Source organism: Heteronotia binoei, chromosome 4 (genome assembly GCF_032191835.1).
Source record: "Heteronotia binoei isolate CCM8104 ecotype False Entrance Well chromosome 4, APGP_CSIRO_Hbin_v1, whole genome shotgun sequence".
NCBI classification, from domain to species: Eukaryota; Metazoa; Chordata; class Lepidosauria; order Squamata; family Gekkonidae; genus Heteronotia; species Heteronotia binoei.
The window spans coordinates 97,461,935-97,483,542 of NC_083226.1; the positions used below are offsets into that span (position 1 = coordinate 97,461,935).

The 21,608-nt window shown below is 47.1% G+C and overlaps 1 protein-coding gene across 1 annotated transcript in view; it reads left to right on the forward strand.

Annotated features, from left to right (window-relative positions):
• DTWD2 (DTW domain containing 2) overlaps nucleotides 1-21,608 on the forward strand; it is a 157,777-nt gene that overhangs the window by 91,357 nt on the left and 44,812 nt on the right. Inside the window, exon 4 of the mRNA XM_060235560.1 lies at nucleotides 3,968-4,157. Within this exon, the coding sequence (XP_060091543.1) occupies nucleotides 3,968-4,157 (190 nt within the window). The remainder of the gene's footprint in view (nucleotides 1-3,967; nucleotides 4,158-21,608) is intronic.

Here is a 21,608-nt window from a genome sequence, read left to right on the forward strand (position 1 = left end):
AGATAAGGTGGCAGTGAGTGCCAGAGAAGTGGTGCACTTTCTTTCTGCCAAAACATGCCTGCCTCTTTCAGGGCTGGCCCTAGATTATTTGGCTCCCTAGGCAAGGCTAACTTTTGGCACACACCCCCCCCCCTCACTGAGGGGTTTGGGGAGGGAAGGGACTTCAGTGGGGTGTAATGCCTTAGAGTTCACCTTCCAAAGAGGTGATTTTAACTACCCGCAGATTGATTGGGTCAATATGTGTTCTGGTCGAGAGAAAGAGATTGAGTTTCTTGATGCTCTCAATGACTGTGCTATGGAGCAGATGGTCTCAGAACCTACCAGGGGTGGGGCGATCCTGGATTTGGTCCTAAGTAATGCCCAAGACTTGGTGAGAGATGTAAAAGTGATTGCGCCACTTGGGAGCAGTGACCATAATGTTATTGATTTCACCGTTTGTATAAATAGGGAGTTGTCCAAAAAGACCGCCACAACCACGTTTAACTTTAAAAGGGGTAAATACACTGAGATGAGGAGGCATGTGAGGAGGAAACTGAAAGGAAAGGTACATACGGTCAAAACCTTTGGGGAAGCTTGGAGGCTATTTAAAACTATAATCCTAGAAGCTCAGATAAAATACATACCACAAGTTAGGAAAGGCACAAACAGGCATAAGAAAAGGCCTGCATGGTTAACAAACAAAGTAATGGAAGCTGTAAAAGGTAAGAAGGACTCCTTTAAGCGGTGGAAAACCAGTCCAAGTGAGATTAGTAAAAGGGAACACAGGCTGTGGCAAATCAAATGCAAGACTGTGATCAGGCAGGCAAAAAGGGACTATGAGGAGCATATTGCAAAAAACATAAAGACCAACAATAAAACTTTCTTCAAATATATTAGAAGTAGGAAACCAGCCAGGGAAGCAGTGGGGCCCTTGGATGACCATGGGGTAAAAGGATTACTGAAGGAGGATAGGGAAATGGCTGAGAAGCTAAATGAATTTTTTGCCTCCGTCTTCACTGTGGAAGATGAGAACTTTTTGCCCGCCCCAGAACCACTAATTTTGGAAGGGGTATTGAAAGACCTGAGTCAGATTGAGGTGACAAAAGAGGAGGTCCTACAACTGATAGACAAATTAAAAACTAATAAGTCACCGGGTCCGGATGGCATACATCCGAGAGTTCTGAAAGAACTCAAAGTTGAACTTGTGGATCTTCTAACAAAAATCTGTAATCTTTCATTGAAATCTGCCTCCGTTCCTGAGGACTGGAAGGTAGCAAATGTCACCCCCATCTTTAAAAAAGGTTCCAGAGGAGACCTGGGAAATTACAGGCCAGTCAATCTGACTTCAATACCGGGAAAGTTGGTAGAAACCATTATCAAGGACAGAATGAGTAGGCACATTGATGAACACGGGTTATTGAGGAAGACTCAGCATGGGTTCTGCAAGGGAAGATCTTGCCTCACCAACCTGTTACATTTCTTTGAGGGGGTGAACGAACATGTGGACAAAGGAGACCCAATAGATGTTGTTTACCTTGACTTCCAGAAAGCTTTTGATAAAGTTCCTCATCAAAGGCTCCTTAGAAAGCTTGAGAGTCATGGAGTAAAAGGACAGGTCCTCTTGTGGATCAAAAACTGGCTGAGTAATAGGAAGCAGAGAGTGAGTATAAATGGGCAGTCTTCGCAGTGGAGGACAGTAAGCAGTGGGGTGCCGCAAGGCTCGGTACTGGGTCCCATGCTCTTTAACTTGTTCATAAATGATTTAGAGTTGGGAGTGAGCAGTGAAGTGGCCAAGTTTGCAGATGGCACTAAATTGTTCAGGGTGGTGAGAACCAGAGAGGATTGTGAGGGACTCCAAAGGGATCTGTTGAGGCTGGGTGAGTGGGCGTCAACGTGGCAGATGCGGTTCAGTGTGGCCAAGTGCAAAGTAATGCACATTGGGGCCAAGAATCCCAGCTACAAATACAAGTTGATGGGGTGTGAACTGGCAGAGACTGACCAAGAGAGAGATCTTGGGGTCGTGGTAGATAACTCACTGAAAATGTCAAGACAGTGTGCGTTTGCAATAAAAAAGGCCAACGCCATGCTGGGAATTATTAGGAAGGGAATTGAAAACAAATCAGCCAGTATCATAATGCCCCTGTATAAATCGATGGTGCGGTCTCATTTGGAGTACTGTGTGCAGTTCTGGTCGCCGCACCTCAAAAAGGATATTATAGCATTGGAGAAAGTCCAGAGAAGGGCAACTAGAATGATTAAAGGACTGGAGCACTTTCCTTATGAAGAAAGGTTGAAATGCTTGGGACTCTTTAGCTTGGAGAAACGTCGACTGCGGGGTGACATGATAGAGGTTTACAAGATAATGCATGGGATGGAGAAAGTAGAGAAAGAAGTACTTTTCTCCCTTTCTCGCAATACAAGAACTCATGGGCATTCGATGAAATTGCTGAGCAGACAGGTTAAAACAGATAAAAGGAAGTACTTCTTCACCCAAAGGGTGATTAACATGTGGAATTCACTGCCACAGGAGGTGGTGGCGGCCACAAGTATAGCCACCTTCAAGAAGGGTTTAGATAAAAATATGGAGCACAGGTCCATCAGTGGCTATTAGCCACAGTGTATGTGTGTATATAAAATTTTTTGCCACTGTGTGACACAGAGTGTTGGACTTGATGGGCCGTTGGCCTGATCCAACATGGCTTCTCTTATGTTCTTATGTTCAAAGAGGCCATTTTCTCCAGGCGAACTGATCTCTTTCACCTGGAGATCAATTGTAATCCCAGGATATCTCCAGCTACCACCTGGAGGTTGGCAACCCTAAATACTTTATGTCTCTGTATCTAGACCAACAATACCTCAGTTCTGTGAGAGAAATTTCTCTTTAGCTTATATATCAGATATGCAGTGTGAAAGAGTGCAAAGCCCATTTTCATTTATTTTTAGTAATGCTCAACCTTTAGAGGCTAGAAAATGCTGGCAGTGAAGTACCTTACCTCAGTGGGAGCTTTCATGTTGCCCTCCATATGCATTGAAAAAGCTGCCAGTCTTTTTCCAGTTTCTTTGAAGTATCTAAGGCTGGGGAGGAAAGTGGATTCTTCATAAGAAAATCATATAGAGGGCAACTTGTATTTTTCAGATTGGCATCAAGATGTAAGATTCTTAAACTCTGATCTAGTGGGAGCAAATGATGATTGTTAATAAAAAAACTGGGGGGAAATGCAGTTTATACTTGAAAGTTTCAAAGAGCTTGCAGTCACTCTGAAGAGATCATCAAAGTTTCTACTGCTCTTTAGTATCCCTGTTTCAAGCACTATCAAAGCACAATTAAATAATATTCCCCCGTAGAAACACTTCTCTGTATAGGTATGTACTATAAGACTGGAGTTGTACATTAAATTCAAGAAATCAGACAAGCAAATGATTTCTTTGTTCAATATGAAATCTACGAGTACTGACTTGGTTCTTTCAAGGTTCTCTGGAACTTAGCCATGGACCTATTTTCAGTGTTATGTTTAATATCTCTTCTGCTTTCTGAGTGTTTTGGTTCTGTAGTTTCTTTAGCTCATGACTAAGTTAAGAAACTTTTGTGGGTTTTTACATTGTGGAATTTACATAATTTTGAGTTTGTAGCACATCCTCTACCCATAGGTTTTACCTCCGTGGACAGTCAGCGTGAAGATCAGCCTAACACAGGTTTATAGAGCTTCTTCCATGTTTTATTTCTGTCAGTTACAACTGATCTCCAGGCTGCAGAGGTCAGTTCCCTTGGAGAAAATGACTGCTTTGATACTATAGTGCATATTTTGGAATGAAGACCAAATGTTCTAAGTATAGGTTGACATTTACATATATTTACCTCTACATATGCTGCCTTTTAGGAGCTAGAAAATTCCTGAGATCTTCCTAAGAAACGGACAGTAGCTGGGGGAAAGATGAGGAAATGGGGTCCATACAAGGGAGGAAAGTAACCTTTTCAATGTTCTCCTAGGTACCCTGAGCTAGCATATGTGTGCAGAAATCCTAATACCTTGATATTATATCCTGGAGCGGGAGCAGCAAATCTAGAAGAAATAGAATTCAGCTCCCCAAATCCCTGTGTAATCATAATAATCGATGGAACCTGGAGTCAGGCCAAAGATATATTCTTTAAGAACTCCCTTTTTCGTATACCTAAGCAGGTAAGTTTTAGTACACTTAATTTAAAATGGAGTGTGTGCATTTGTCTATTTCTGTATTGCCTTGCAGACTTCTGTCACTGTATTAACATATGCTTACTGTCAGTTTAGCATGGAAAAGGTCACCACAAGTGTCTTTAATTCTGTTAAGGTTTATATATGTTCTCTTTGTTTAAACCTATTTTGCTAATCTGAAGGGGTCCAAGCATCCCCAGATGCTTGAATATACCCAGGATATGGAGGTAACTACTAATTTCTTCCTGGAGAGAAGGTAGTTGGGTATAGTGTTTTTCTTCATGAGGACCAAAACAGGTTTATTTGATTTGATTGTTTTAGAATGTTTAGTGTTTAGGGAAAATATTATTGTAGGGTCATTTGCCGTAACTGAAAGTCTATTGAAAGGACTATGGTCAACCTGTAGCTGCACAGAAGAACATTATGATTTCTATAGTCAGAAGTCATGGCTCTTTGTAGGACTTCAAAATTTGCCCACTCTGCTATATATGAGTCCTTGTTCACCATTAGTTGAACAATTGATTAGATGTACTGATCTATGCTAGTATGTGAGCTCATACTACAAACTGTGGGTTATCTAAAATAAAGTTAGAATCCAGTGGCAGATATATTATTGGAAGAAGTGTGCGTGCACATGCAAATTCATACCTTGAATAAAACTCGGTTAATCTTAAAGGTGCCACCTGGACTGTATTCTGTTGCTTCAGACCAACACGACTACTCACCTGGTTCTATCTTCATGTGGGTGCTCTAGCAGCTCTCATGTTTCTGTTCATTTTGTTTGTGTGAGTAGAAAATTTTGTTCTGGAGTCTGGTTTATCTTATTCAGTGTTGTAGTAAGAGGTATAAAAGAAGACATAATTCTATTTGGAAGGGCACCTTTGGATCCAACTATTGGGTTAGGTATTGATATCGTAATGATAATGTAACCTTTTCCATATGTTATTAACATGAATGTTATATAAAAAAGTTGTTTTGCAGTATGAAATCAAAACTTTCCAGAATCAGAATTAATCGCTGTATCTTATTTTATTTATTTATTGCCAGGTACTTGTTTCATTGACTTGGATCAAAGCTTGCCCTAGTACAAGTGAAGGGCACTTGATCATTTTCCCCTTCTTGATGCAGACCTCAGCATCATGTTGCATGGCATTCCAGAGGTGTTCCTTACCCTCAGGGGCAGCTTTTCAGGGATTGTTGGGAGGGTATAAGTAAAGCAAGAGATCTGCAGAAGTAGGGCTCTTCTTCCAGCTATGTGGACCCACTGGACTGAAAATTTTGAGAGTTAAGATACTATTAATTAAGATTAATCTGAATTTGCATTAAAATGGAGGTGTACTATTTAGAATCATAGAATCACAGGGTTGGAAGGGACCATACAGGCCATCTAATCCAACCTCCTGCTCAGCCCAGAGCATGCCTGACAAGCGTTTGTCCAGCTGCTGCTTAAAGATTTTCTTGAAAGGTCAGGAAAGTGGTGTCACTTCATTCAGAGCTCAATATAAACAAGTAACTAAATGGTAGTTCTTTAGGAAATCCAAAGCGGCTGGAAAATGCCACTCTGTCAGTATTTGTAATCTGGGCCTCCATTGATAAAGAGGCATCCAAAAGCACACCCAGGCTCTTGACAGATGGTGCCAGTGTTCAAAGCATGCCATCAAGAGTTGCGAGTTTGGACCCCAAGCCTGAATCCCTCCCATCCAGCCACAGAACCTCCATCTTAGATGGGTTCAGTTTCAGCCGGTTCTGCTTCAACCATCTGAGCATGGTCTCCAGCCCCTTGGCCAAGGTGGTTGGGTCAGTATCTGTCCATCCATCAACAGGTATAACTGCGTGTCATCTGAGCACTGATGACAACCCAAACTCTGCACTAGTTAGGTGAGGGGGTGCATATAGATGTTAACATTGGAGGTTGGATTGCCCCTTGAGGGACCCCACACACCAAGGGGTATTGAGGCAACACCCCTTGTCCCCAACCTTGGAGGAATCAGGTAAGCCACTTTAAAGGTTATCTTCATGGTAGGCAACATGTAATAAGACAGTTTCTAAGCAACCTATCTTGCATAACAGGCAGATCCCCAATCCTCTATAGAAGGTTGCTGGGTGACAAACTGTCAGCCCGAACTACCTCACAGAGTTGTTGCAACGAGAAAATGGAGAACAGGAGAATGATGCTTCTCGGGGTCCCCACTGGGGAGAAAGGCTATTTTGCTGTATGACAAATGACATAATCTTTTTAATGTATTATAAATCTAATTTTATGACATTAAAAGGTTACATCATTTATCATATAGCAAAGTAGCCTTTACAAAGGGCTATTAGATCTTTCAGCAACACAATAATAAAGATAACAACCCTGTGCCTGAATTGGGAGTTCTAACTTCTGTTCCACATGTATAACCACTAAGACAGATTGATGTTCAATTACCATTCATATAAAGGGTGAAGCTGGGGGAAAGCATCTTTTACTGCTTTGTTAGAGCATAGCAAAATATTGCCTCCTTCTCCCGTTCTGTTCACAATACTAACAAAAGTTTTCTAGTTGCTACTGTATTACTATTCTGTTGCGAAGCAGGATAGGGATGAGAAGGAGCTGATACTATGACTTCAAAATAAATGATTGTGACTTTCAAGAAAAGAGTATCAGAAACACATGCTGTAGATTTCAGGGAGTATAAGCTTATCTCTGATGAAGGTCAGTCAGTAGCTGAAACATCATCCAGAACATCACGCACACAATTTACAAAACATAGTTTCTCCGGTGGTTCCAGGAGTGGGACAGTCCTTCACTGAAGGGATTAGGCTCCTCCTTCACTGGAACAGGGTCGGTTCTTCAGTTGATCCACCAGGGGGGAGTGGCCTATCCCCCGAAACCTTCCCCAGTCTTACCAACCCTGTTACCTGGAGTAGGACATGCTCTTCAACTGCTGCAAGCAGAAGATCCACCAGAGGCTTCCTTTTGGTGTCTGGCCACAGCTGAGCAACCAAGAGAAATTGTCGCTCGCATTGGGGACGTCCCCGACAAAAACGCAGGACCAAAGTCTCTGGCAGAGTGCTCCTGGCGAAGCAGGACCTCTGCTTCATTTGTGGCTTGTTCTGCCCACTCTCCCCGTGCCTGGTTAAGGGAAGGGCGTGACGGAGACCTCGGACAGTCCCACGCAGAACTGCAGGAGTGACGTCTGCAGACGACCAGGGGGCGAGTGAGGCTGAGAGAGAGCTCATGATGGCACACCTCACGAGGAGACCAGATATACAGCTGGAGATTGATTAACGCATGCTCCAGGGGGCCCCCTTCCTTTTCCCCTCTCTCCTTGTCAGAGACAGACCCTCCGGGCACGAGGAGGAGTCCCTGGGTGGCTCAGTCCAGAGAGTTATTGGGAAATAGTGGACAGGAACAGACAGTAGTGAATTCTGTTTCCTACCACTATACAGCCAGCCAAGGCAGGTCTGTTTTTCTCCATAAGGGGTCTGGGTGCCTCCAAAAAGCGCACACAGAAGGAAAAAAGCACCCAATGGGTTGGGGCAGCCATTTTAAGGGACTTAGTTCTTACAGCCCTTTCCTCCCTCTCTTTCACTTTTGTTTTCCAGCCTTACACCTTCCATCAAGATGGCTGAAAGGCTGAGGCAGGCTACCGCTGCTGGAAGCTCTCCCAGTGAATTTGAGTTGCCATTTTTCTCAGGATCCTCCACAGCACAGGGCTCTGCTGGGTCCAATGAACCTGATTTATCTGGGGAGGATGCCAAGAATAATTTATTGCAGTAGCTTAAAAGGGAGCTCTTGAAGGCTCTTGGGGCTCCCCAAGGCTCCTCTTCTCCAGTATCAGTGCCAAAGAAGAGAAAGAGAGAAGGAGCTGACTCAGACTTTAAGAGAGGCAAACTGAACTTAGCAACTGATTCCCCCGTTGGTAGTTCCTTAGAGGATGAAGACTCTGGATCTTCTTCGTGGTCTCTGTGCATTCACACATATGGGTAATCCGCAGGATTGGCCCCGACCTCGGAGAGTTCAAAGCAATCTTGATCGTAGATCTGGCGCGCCTCCCACTTGTCCTGGGAGGAGGCAGCTACTGCGCATGCCTGGACAAGGGGGAGGTGCTTAGCCACTCAGTTTCTTCCTTACCGCCGACCGGATCGCACCTTCCTCGTTGATCTCCAACTTCTTCATTGCAATCTCCAACAATTACCTTCTCTTCGCTTCAATTCTTCATCTTCTACTCCTCCTGGTATCGTATAAAAAAAAAAAAAAAAAGCCTTCTCTTACTATTCTTTCTGGACTTTCCCCTCCCTCCCCCCCCCCCTCCCCGGGCGGATGGAAGGAAGGGACAAGATAATCTTTAAACGCTGTACCAGCTGCTCATCCAAAATCCCCTCGTCCGACGGCCACTCTCTTTGCTTGTTCTGCCTTGGAGAGGCCCACCGTCCAGACTCCTGCGTGCACTGCAGCCAATTTGGCAAACAGGCCCGCAAGAACCGCGCCGCGAGACTCAAGAGCCACCTCATGGAAACCACACTCCGACCGGCCATGCCGCATGGCGGACAAAAACAACCCGCGCCATCTTCCCCACACCTCGTGGGAGAGACGCAGTCGGCAGCTTCCGTGGCACAGAGTCCCTGTAAGCCTAAGACCGGCAAACACTCCAAGAAGTCGGACGACCCCAAAAAGCGCCGCCGTTCCGATTCCGCCCACTCGGACCCGACGGGTAGCGTTAGCTCGAAAAAGCACAAGAACCGCCCTCTCGACTCGGCCTCGAACCCGACCACCAAACCGAAGGCACCGAACCCGAGCGCCACTGCCTCCGGATCGATGCCGAAGACTCCGACGTCGAAGTCGACGGCAACACCGTCAATCACTCCGTTGGAAATCATCCGCATCTCATCGAAGTCGCCGTCCATTCCGAATTCCCCACCAGACCAGCTGCTGGATACGCACTCTACCGCATCCGTTAGGACCCGGCCTCTCGACCCCACTAAATTCATAGATCTCGCACAGCCAATAGACGCCCACGCGCTCATCAGAGAACCCTCGACCCCGAGAGCTCTCCCGACTAGACCACGATCTCGCAGTCGCAGACGCACCAGGTCCCGCAGTCGCCGACACACCAGGTCCCACAGTCGCCGCCGCACCAGGTCCCGCAGTCGCCGCCGCACCAGATCCCGCAGCCGCCGACGCTCCCGCAGCCACCGCAGGGGGAGACACTACTATTACTCTCCATCGAGATCCAGGTCTCCATCCCCACGGAACCGAAGACGACACCGACGATCACCCTCCTACGATCGCCATTACCACAGCTACCAAGAGTCTCCTCGCTACCGAGATCACACACACAGACTCCAAACTGCATCGGTCGAACCGCTTCACCACCATGACGACCCTACGAGTCTCGGCGCCGAACCGAAACTCCCATCGCCACTGGGATCCTTACACGCGGCTCCCAAGACAACACCTCAGCCCGACCTGCACCAAGGAACCGACGACGGATCCGAGGAGGAACTCTCCGACTCCGACCACTCTTCGGGTTCGGACCTACAATCCCCAGACTCCGACATAGCCAAGCCAGCAGACCTATCACCGTCTGAGGGCCCGAGATCCTACCTCGACCTCGTAGCAAACATGGCAAGCTCGCTAAATCTGAAACTCAATACGGACGCCCCCAGAGTCTCGGACGTCGTATTTGATCTAGTGCATGCGGATCTTCCATCCAGCTCCTCTCTTCCCATGCTCCCCGTCCTCCTAGAAACACTCAAAGAAGCATGGGACAAACCGGCATCAGTACCGCCAACATCCAAGAGGGTTGAAGCTCTGTACAAGATACACGCACCTGATTCCAAGTTCCTGTTCACCCACCCGGCTCCGAACTCGATCATTGTGCATTCGTCTTCGAAGTCGAAGCAGACTAGACACCCGGTACCACCAGAACGGGAGGGCAAAAAACTCGACACGATTGGGAGAAAGATTTACGCCCTCACTACAGCCACAACCAAAATCCTCAACTACATGGCATGCTTTTCCGCATACACCCACAACCTGACCACTTCCCTCGCCGCATTGGTACCATCCCTGCCCGAGGCATCCCAAAAGTCAGCCACCACTACCCTGCAAGAGATGGCCAGAGTGAGCAAACAGCAAATCAACACTGCCCGTCACGCTGCACAGTGTTCCTCCAGAACCTTGGCCTCAGCCATAGCACTCCGCAGACACACGTGGCTCAGGTCCTCCTCCCTCCAACCAGACATCAAATATAAGGTTGAAGATTTGCCCTTTGATGGCCTTGGCCTGTTTAGCTCATCTACAGATGACATCCTCACATCAGTAGACGATGGCAGGAAAAGGGCGAAACGACTGGGAGTCTCCCAACCTCTGACCCAATCCAATCGGCAAAGGAACTGGAGGTCCAGCCAATACAAAGGGACCAGATCCCCACGGCAACAGGAATCATGGAAGCGCAAACCACCGCAGTCCAAACCTTCCTTTCAAAACAGACGCCAAACAACCAAGAAACCTTCAACCACATCCAAACCGTCTCTCTGACCTCCCTCCCCCGAGCCGTCCAGTCTCCCTCCATCAGCCAAACCGATCAACACGACTACAACCATTCTACACTGCCTGGAGGACCATAACATCAGACGCCTGGGTCCTCGCCATCATTCAAAGAGGCTACCTAATAGAGTTTACCTCCACTCCAAGGCACCACCGATTCCTCACCACACCCCCGTCCGCACCCCTGCAGACAGAAATCGCGTCTCTGCTGGACAAAGGCGCGATAGAACCAGTCCCACCCCAATACCATCGCACCGGCTTCTACTCCCGGTACTTCCTGGTGCCAAAAAAGGACGGAGGACTTCGACCCATTCTCGACCTCCGCAAACTCAACCTACACATAACCTACAAGAAATTCCGTATGGTCACGCTTCAGGCAATGCTCCCGCTCATCCCAGAACGAGCATGGATGGCGTCCATAGACCTCCAGGATGCCTACTTCCACATTACAATCAATCATCATCACAGAAGATTCCTCAGGTTCGCCATAGGGAAGCAGCACTTCCAGTTCTGCTCCCTTCCCTTCGGCCTCTCCACAGCACCAAGGGTCTTCACCAAGTGCATGGCAGTAGTAGCAGCCACATTACGCCAACAACAGATATCAATCTTCCCTTACATAGACGACTGGCTGATCGTCGCCCATTCCAGGGAGCAACTACAACTGGACGTCTCGACCACTCTCTCCACCCTGGCCACCTTAGGCCTCCTAGTCAACCTCTCAAAATCCAAACTAGTCCCTACCCAGAGGATTCAATTCATAGGAGCAGACATCTCCACGCTCTCGCAAACGGCTTTTCTACCTCAGGACAGGGCACTCGCCATACTGTCACTGGCCAACACTATCATCGCCCAGCGCTCCCAAACAGCGCTCACTTTCCAGAGAATGCTAGGCCTCATGGCAGCAACCACAGCAGTTCTGCGGTTTGCGAAGCTGCACATGCGTCCCCTCCAAATGTGGTTCGTAAGGACTTTTCGCCCCCACACACAACATCAATCCACACTACTCACCCTTCCACTACACATTGTGCCATCCCTCAAATGGTGGACCAAGGAACGTCACCTCTACAAGGGCATGCCATTCAAGCAGACACCGCCCTCGGTGATTGTAACCACAGATGCCTCCAAGTGGGGATGGGGAGCCCACTTGGAAGACCTCACGGTGCAGGGCCAGTGGACAGACTACGAACGCTCTCTCCACATAAATTGCCTGGAGCTCATCGCAGTGCACAAGGCTTTGCGGTCCTTCCTCCCATCGCTAAGGAACCAGCACGTCCAGATCACCTCCGACAACATCGCCACAGTCTTTTACATCAACAGGCAGGGCGGCACCGCCTCCGTCAGACTCTGCAAGAGAGCCCTGGCACTGTGGCATTGGAGCATAAGCCAGGGCATCTTCCTCACGGCCGTACACCTACCAGGGGTCGAGAACACCCAGGCAGACGCCCTGAGTCGCCACTCTACCAACAACCACGAGTGGTCCATCAACAGCCGATACATCCGACAGATCTTCAGCATCTTCGGACAACCGAAGATAGATGTATTTGCTTCACCGTCAAATGCCCAATGCACCCGCTTCTACACGAGAGGTCCTCCATCCCACCTCTCCAGGGGGGATGCCTTCCTACAAACTTGGAACGGAACACTCCACTACCTCTTCCCCCCCATTCCACTTATCACCAGAGTTCTACAGAAGATTCAGGTAGACCACACAAACTGCATCCTCATAACTCCATGGTGGCCCCGCCAACCCTGGTTTACGACCTTGCTGCTCCTGTCCAACAACACCTTCATCCAACTCCCTCAAACACGGGATCTCCTCTCTCAACAGGACGGCAGGGTCCTTCACCACAACCCGGCATCGCTCAAATTAACAGCCTGGAGAATCAGTTTCTAGACTTCCCCCCGGAGGTCCGTCAGGTCCTAGTGAACTCCAGAAAACCATCTACTAGGAAATCCTATCTACTGAAGTGGAAACGCTTCTCACACTATGCCTCACAGCACAACTTCGACCCCAACTATGCCACTATACCTCAGGTACTAACTTACACCTTAACGCTCTCTAGAGCGGGTCTGTCGTATTCTTCCCTGAAGGTACACCTGGCAGCCATCTCTGCTTTCCACCCCCGCATCGATGGCACAACGGTATTCTCTCACCATGCGACCAGAGCTTTCCTCAAGGGCATCATTCGCCTACACCCACCAATCAAACAAGTTCTACCCACCTGGAGTCTGTCTCTAGTCCTGAGCCAACTCATGAAACCGCCCTTCGAGCCCATGGCTTCCATCCCACTACACCTGCTGTCATGGAAGACGGCATTACTTACGGCCCTCACCACAGGTAAGAGGGCCAGTGACATCTGCGCATTCAGAGCAGACCCACCGTATACGATATTTCATAACAGTACGGTGATCCTCCGACCTGACCCGACCTTTCTACCCAAGGTCGTCTCTCCTTTTCATCTAGGAAGACAGTCCACTATACCAGCCTTCTTCCAGCACCCCGCGGACGCGGGACAAAGGGCGCTCCACAACCTGGATGCACGGAGAGCCCTAGCCTTCTACATAGACAGAACCCGCCAAATCCGTAAAGACCCTAGACTTTTTGTCACCTACGCTACCCATGATAAGGGCAGCAGAATATCTACTCAGAGACTCTCCAAATGGATTGTTGCTGCCATCGAACTCTGCTACCAGCTGGCAAAACAACCCATCCCTCAACATATACGAGCCCACTCAACCAGAGCCGTGGCTACCTCGTCCGCCTTCATGAAAGGCATCCCTATAGAGGACATCTGCGCCGCAGCCGTCTGGTCCTCCACATCTACCTTCGCCTCGCACTACGCTCTCGACGTTCGTGCCCGGCGAGATGCCTCCTTCGGACAAGCGGTGCTACGGTCGATCTTCGACTAACCACTGTGAGTACCACTATCATTACGTTACGCTCTAACTTTACATATTCTTACAGATCCAGCACCCACCTCCGAAGAAATGGCTCGCTAATCACCCATATGTGTGAATGCACAGAGACCACGAAGAAGATGGACAGGTTTCTTACCTGTAACTGGTGATCTTCGAGTGGTCATCTGTGCAATCACACAGACCCACCCAGCCTTCCCCGCTGCTGGAAGCTAGTTAGCACAGTTATTTCCACCTATCCGGCGGCGGGAAGAAACTGAGTGGCTAAGCACCTCCCCCTTGTCCAGGCATGCGCAGTAGCTGCCTCCTCCCAGGACAAGAGGGAGGCGCGCCAGATCTACGATCAAGATTGCTTTGAACTCTCCGAGGTCGGGGCCAATCCTGCGGATTACCCATATGTGTGATTGCACAGATGACCACTCGAAGATCACCAGTTACAGGTAAGAAACCTGTCCTTCCTCAAGTCAGTCTTCTGAAAAGGAGGAAGGAGAGTTGTCTGAGGAGGAAGATCTGTAAGATCCAGTCTGTTTGCCTTTGAATACTATTCTAAACTGTTGCCAAAGGTCCTGAGAGCTGTATTTTGAGGCAGCTCCCAAGGAGAAAGAGGACTTGGACCCAGATCTCCCCTCACATTCTGAGAAGATGATGCCTACTTTAGGAGTCTCCCAAACGCTGTTTGCTAGCGCGGTCTCCCAGACCGCTGTTTGCTAGCGCGGTGCATTCATGGACTTCCAATCTGGCAGCGGCAGATAGCAGGGCACCTAAGCTGTTCAAAGACGAACTCAAAAAAATGTCCCTGGCTGTGGCCTTCATCTCTGATGCAACACTGGACATGGTCCAACTTTCCGTTAGAGCTATGGCATGTAGCGTAGCGATCTGTCAAAATTTATGGCTACGTAGTTGGGATGTAGATGTGGCAGCCCAGGCGAAGGTAGCAGCAGTTCCCTTTAAGGGAACGAATCTGTTTGGAGATGGTCTGGAATGTTTTCTTATCGAGGATAAGGACAAAAAGAAGATGTTCCCATATAAGAGAAAGGATAGTAAGCAGAAGAGATGCTTCCAGTTCTTTCAAGACTCAAAAAAGTCCACACAACCTTCCAACTTTAAATCCTTCAAAGGAAAAGGAAATGGCAGCCCCGAGGCAGAGACTTCAAAACCTTCTCTAGCAAGACAGATTCTGGATCCAAAGGAAACCCCCCAAAAAGGGGGCTCCCGATGACTACAACAGAAACTCAATGGCAAGCAGAATAGGGGGATGACTGCTCCGCTTTGCCGCCCAATGGAAACACTCAGTGAAAGACCAGTGGGTGGTAGAGACAGTGTCAAAAGGCTATGCCATACAGCTGGTCAATTTTCCACCTCAAAGATTTCACCAGGTTCCAAAGAAATAAGATCCCTTAACCCATCAGCAGATGTTGACTACCATAAGGAACCTCTTGGAAATAGGAGCAATAGAGAAGGTACCTCCATCCCAACGTGGCCAAGGGGTGTACTCTCTTCATAGTTCCCAAGAAGAACGGGGATGTCCGGTCCATTCTGGACCTAAAATGGCTGAACAAGTTTGTCAAATCAGAGAAGTTTTGAATGGAAACCCTCTGGTCCATCCTACCATCCATCCAAGCCAAGGAGTTCCTTACATCCATAGATCTCTCTGAAGCTTATTTGCATATCCCAATCAGAGAGAGTCACAGGAGATTCCTGAGATTCATCTACAACCAGAGTTATTAAAAAGCCCTCCCATTCAGACTGAAGTCCTCCCCTCGGGTATTCATGAAGATCCTGGTAGCCTTGGTGGCTCATCTTTGAATCTTTGGAGAGCCAGTTTGGTGTAGTGGTTAAGTGTGCGGACTCTTATCTGGGAGAACCGGGTTTGATTCCCCACTCCTCCACTTGCACCTGCTAGCATGGCCTTGGGTCAGCCATAGCTCTGGCAGAGGTTGTCCTTGAAAGGGCAGCTGCTGTGAGAGCCCTCTCCAGCCCCACCCACCTCACAGGGTGTCTGTTGTAGGGGAGGAAGGTAAAGGAGATTGTGAGCCACTCTGAGACTCTTCGGAGTGGAGGGCGGGATATAAATCCAATATCATCATTGAATACAAGCGGTGATGTTGTACTCATATTTAGATGACATTTTGGTAAGGTCTCACTTCCTACCAGGCTCTCGAAATGACAAAGCTGACAGTTTCAACCCTGCAACAACACAGGTTGGTAATGAACCTGGAGAAAAGCAACCTGATACCTTTAAAATGCATTGTGCATCTGGAGGTAAAAACATACTCAGAGGGGCAAGGTCTTTCTGATAAAGGAGAGACAGACAAAGCCACAACGCCTACTACAAGAAGTTCTTTCGGCTTAGACAGTGCAGGTGATGCAGTTAACGCAACTGTTGGTCATTATGGTGTCCTGCCAGGATGTGTTGCACTGGGCCAGGTTTCATGTCCTCTACAACAGTTCCTCAGACCGTTTCAGCACCTCATAGTCCAAAAGGTGCCCAAGCAGGTGGAGTTACCATCACAACTTCAGCAACAGTTACAGTGGTGACTAAACCCAACATTGTTCCTGAGTGGGTTCGACATCCGGGAACCACAAAGGGTCATCATGACAACAGATGCCAGCCTGTCGGGCTGGGGAGCCCATTCCCAGGACCAGATAATGCAGGGAAAATGGTTCTCGGAAGAAGCCAAACAGAGTATCAACTTCTTGGAGCTTCGGGTGATTCATTTGGGTCTTGCACATTTCGAAACTCCAACTTCCGCATACCCTGGAAGTCCTTGTGGGCAACTGAAACTTCTGCTGCCGTCACCTTAACAACAGGTCCATCTATGCCCCCCAAAGCATCTGTCTGTTCTGGCAGGCACTGACGACGTTGATCTAATACAGACCCTAACAAAGAGACTTGTGCCTCCATGTCTTCACATGTCTCCGCTGGTCTGCCATTTCCATTTACAGCCTCAATGTCCTCCAGACACAAATCCTTCTGCACCCTTTCTAGTTTCTCTTGCTTACTATTTTCTGTGGGTGTAGGGGCTTCAGGCTCTGGGTCATTCACAACTTCCACAGTTTCTGGCAGTTGTGAGACCTCCCCTCTTTCTCTCTCCTGTCTGTCCATTTTTCTCCACTCTACTATCTCTGCCCACTCAGCCTCTTCTTCCTCAACTGCCATTCTAACTGTTTCTTGTTCTGCCTCTGATTGTTCCAACTTTAATTTATCATCTGTTTCCAAGTTAAGTATAGCCAGTTCTATATCACACAGCGCTATACATAGCGTCAAACTTTTTATATTTTGGCTGGCATTTCTCACAGCCTCTGCTCCCTCATCAGGGTGGCTGTCATCTCCCTTTGCTTTTCCTGCCTTTTGTGGTGGTGCCATTTCTGACAGGAATTTCTCCTCAAAAATAGTTCTGAGGTATAAAAATATAAAAATTTGTTTCTATTTTCCGTGGGTATTTACAGATCACGGTACTGCCACCAATTGTGAGAAACTCCGTCAGAGGCTTTACTCGGGAGGTGACCACTTTAAATTTCTCCCCGGTCACCTTCCCTCAGTCAGACTCACAGAAATCCTGTCAGAACTGGTAATAATTGGCACCAGACGGTTTTAACGTTAACAACCACAAAATATTTATTAGGTAGCAAAAGGCAAGGAGGGAGATGAAATAGTATGGATTATAACTGTTCAATATTAAAAGGCAAATCAGTTGGCAGCTGGTTGGCAGAATAAAATAATTACAGAGAGTAGAGACTTTTCCAGACTGTGGTAAAAATATAACAAGACTTTGGCAGAAGATCCTTAAAATAAACAATAAACCAGGCACGTTTCAGATTCCCAATAGACTCTACTTCACACAGGCTGTCTGTGCCTTCTGGGCACTCAGAATGCTGTTTCTTCAGATGTTTTATCCTAACTTAGGCAGTGCCAAATCATATAAATACAAACTTCAGTCACTCTTTCACACACACATACTCCTGACTGGTGCCAGTATTTTCCCTCACAGACCCTTTCACACTAACTGTCTTACAGGACTCGCACCCCTAAATACTGATGCATCTCAGCCCCACAGCTAGTCCTCTGGTCTGCATCTTGGGCAATCCTGCTGACCACCAGAATCCAGTTCACCCCACAGTGTGTATTTGTGTGATCTTGTTTGTACTTGAAGATTGCCTGATGTGCGCTAGCAAAATCTCCCTCAGAGAGTTTCAAACCACTTGAAAACTCCCTCTTCCAGACAGAGTCCACTCAGTTCTGTCTCCTACAAGGAGCTCAGCCACTCTGGCCGCTCTCAGCCCCTTGTTCAGTTGTAAAACCAACTGAAGAGCTTGGGACTTTGCAGTTTAAAAAAGAGATGACTAAGAGGCAGGGGCACGATAAAGGTATATAACATTATGCATAGGGCAGAGTGAACAAAGCAACCTTTTTCTCTCTCCCAAAATACTAGAATTTGACAGCATCCTGTGAACTTGATTTGGGATGGGCAAAAGGAAATACTACTCTATGCCAAATAGAGAGGACATTGGAGAAGAACATGGGCAACGGCCTCAACACAATCCATTTTACAGGGATAGCACCTACTTGAATAGGGAGTCCCTTGAAATCTGCCAAATAAAATGGCTGACGGAAGGGCATTGAATCTGGACAAGGAAAAGGCTCTGCACAAATTTAGAGCTAGAAGTTGGTAGAGGTACACAGCTGGAATATTTGCATTTGGAACAATCCCTAAGTTTAGGGGAGAACAGGTTCTGTTGGCAAGACCATAAAGAGTTTGTAGCTCTGAGCTCAGTAGACTAGATTTTATTTCTAAAAAAGCCTCGGACTCAGAAAGCAAGAATAAGGATTCTAAAGATAGATTCAGGGAACTTATTTTAGCTTCAGTGTAAGATAGCTGGCTAGAATTATCAGATTCAGAAATTAGCTGGTACAGAAAGCTAAGTGGATCAGAGTTGAAGTGGAGTCGTAACCAGAATTTAATAGTGTGAACCCATGCCTTAGTCAACAAATTCTGACCGCATTCCAAACATAAAATGGCATAAGGAACACACATAGATACCCCCATGATATTTCGCAAAAAGGTAAAGTATCAGGAGGCAATATCTGGGGAAGGCTTCTGCTTCTATCCATTGTTGCTGGTCCTCCTGAGTAACCACTTGTGTGAGACAGCATGCTGGGCTAGATGGACCACTAGTTTGATCCAATAGGGCTCTTCTTATTTTTGTAATATGCTTTGGTAGAAATTGCTTCAGTTGTTTTTGGCAGACTGAGTTCGTATCTGTTGTGCTTTGGTTCTAGTTCAATTCTGTTGTATTGTTAGCAACCATGAGCCTCAGGTGGCAGATTTTCAGGAGCAGCAACCTCCAATATGTCTTATACAAGCTTGTCATCAGCACACAAGCTATTCAACTGGTGCCCCTGTACAGCAACCAGAAGAGAGAAACCTCACTTTCTAGATCTCTTTTAAAATAACTCAGCAAACAGTTTCTGTCGATTACCAAATTCGCACAAGTTTTCTCACAGGAAGGGAGAGATAAAGACTAACATCTTCAGCAACTGAAACAACTTTGCTGAATGTGTACCTTCCTCTTCCTGTTGCAGGTATAAAGCCTGGGTATAGTCAGGAGTTTTTGAGCCAAAGGGCAAATCTTTCCAAATCATGTTAGTGCTCATGGCTCACAATCTGTTCTTTTGAATGAGCTAGCTGCTGAATCCAAGAGTGGTCCAAGATGCAGTTTGTTGCACTGTTGGTTGATTTATTTATACTGTATTTTTGTTGTTGGAAGCCAATTTGGGTCCCTTTGACAAGATGATACAGATATTTTGATAAATAAATATAAAATTGGCTGCCTTTCTAACCACTTTAACTTACAGCTCTGTACTTGTTCTATTTGAAATCTCTTAGGAGTTATGCTGAACAATTGAAAAGAGAAATAACTGTTTGGAAGTTCACAATAATGTTCCTTTTCATAAAATTTACATATCAAAAGACTGTAACCTGCTGCTGCTATCAATAAAAGTTATTGGTGCCTGAACTGCAGCTTCTTTTATAGCCGAAAAGATCAGCCTAACACAGGTTTAAAGAGCATCTTCCATTTTTTATTTCCACTAATACAAAGGTTATATTATTGCACTATTTTATGATAATCAAAACGTCTAACCCTTTGAGAGTAAACTGTATAACACAGAAGTAAAGCAGAATCCATATTTTGTTTCTTCTCAGAGTATGCAATATTTTTTCTTTTTCTCTAGAGATTTGCTAAATTTTTATTCCTTCAGCATAAGGTCTCTTTTGGTACCAGCATTTATTTGCTTCTAAAGCTATTGGAGCAAGTTTTTTTTAACAAGGGGTGATTTAAATATTAATATCCCACATCCGAAGCTGAATTCTGTGGTTGTGTCATCTTCCTCAAAGGCTCGCAAGATCCATTCTTCCTCACCAGATAAGGAAGGGAAGAAGCTGGACAATATGGGGAGGAAATTTTACTCTGCAGGGGCTCTGGGAGTAAAGGTATCTAAATATGCTGCGTGCATGGCTAGATACCAATACTCACTATGGGATCAACTTACTCCTCTCCTGTCCTCCCTGAGTGAGGAGAAGAGAGCAGCGGCAAAGAAGCTGCAGAAGATGGGTTTTGCTGTAGCCAAGCAGCGATTAGTTGCAGCAAAACATATGGTGGACGTTTCTGCAAAAACTATTACGTCAGCTATCTGCCTTCGATGCCACTCCTGGCTGAGGTCAACAGCCCTCCAACAAGACACCAGGGCCTTCATGGAGTATCTGCCATTCGAGGGAGAAGGCCTCTTCAGCACTACAACTGACACTGCTCTGCAAGAGATTGACAAGAGCATAAAAACCTCTAGAAACTTGGGCGTACCGGCCCCTTCTAGAGCTCCCAAATCCAAACAATGGCACAAACCCTGGGTTAAGAAATGCTACCAGAAGTTCTCCCCGGAACAGCGGTGGCGACCTCACTCTACTCAGTCGGAAAGCAGGTCTCCATATAGGGGGAACAATAGAAACCGATACGCTTCTCAGACCGGCAAGTCCAAGGGCACTCGCACTCAAAAGCAGGGCCTTTGACTTTCCAGTAGCACGCGTCACCGACCCCATCCTTTCTTCTTCCATCCGCCTCCGCCCTTTCCTACTGGCCTTGGAGTCTATCTCAACAGACAAGTGGGCGCTTTCCATCATAGCAGAAGGCTACAGAATAGACTTTGTTCGGATTCCGACCCAATCCGTGGTAATCACCACACCCCCTTCCCCATCTCTGCTGGCGGAGGTGAGCCACCTCCTACGGAAACAAGCAATAGAACGGGTCCTGATGGAGGCTTCTACTCTCATTACTTCCTGGTTCCCAAACGGGATGGGGGTTTGAGATCCATCATGGACCTTCGGAATCTCAACAAATTTATCCTGTACCAGAAGTTCAGAATGTCCCCTCTGCAAACAATCCTGCTCCTCATCAACCAAGGGGATGCATACTTCCACATCAGCATCCATCCTGCGTTCAGACGTTTCCTTCGGTTTGCAGTAGGTTCTCAGCACTTCCAGTTCAAAGCCTTTCCGTTCGGCCTGTCCACTGCACCTCGGGTGTTCACGAAGATGATGAGCGTTGTGGCTGCCCATCTCCAGCTTCAAGGGATAGTCGTTTTTCCATACATCGACAACTGGCTCCTTGTGGCGGAGTCGAAAGAGGCTTTATCATCCCACATTGCCGTCACTCTTCGTCTTCTCGACATCTTGGGTCTGCAGGTCAATTTGGAGAAATCACACCTTACTCCATCAAGGACAGTTCAGTTCATAGGGGCTTTGCTGGATACGAACCTGCATCATGCGTTCCTGCCTCAGCAGAGAGCGGTGGACATTATCAACCTTGTGCAACTTCTGAAAAGTCAAAAGTGGGGCACGGCACAGCAGCTGCAGCGGATGCTGGGGCTGATAGTGACGACAAGCATGCTACTTTTTGCGAAGCTGGGGATGAGAGACCTACAACTCTGGTTT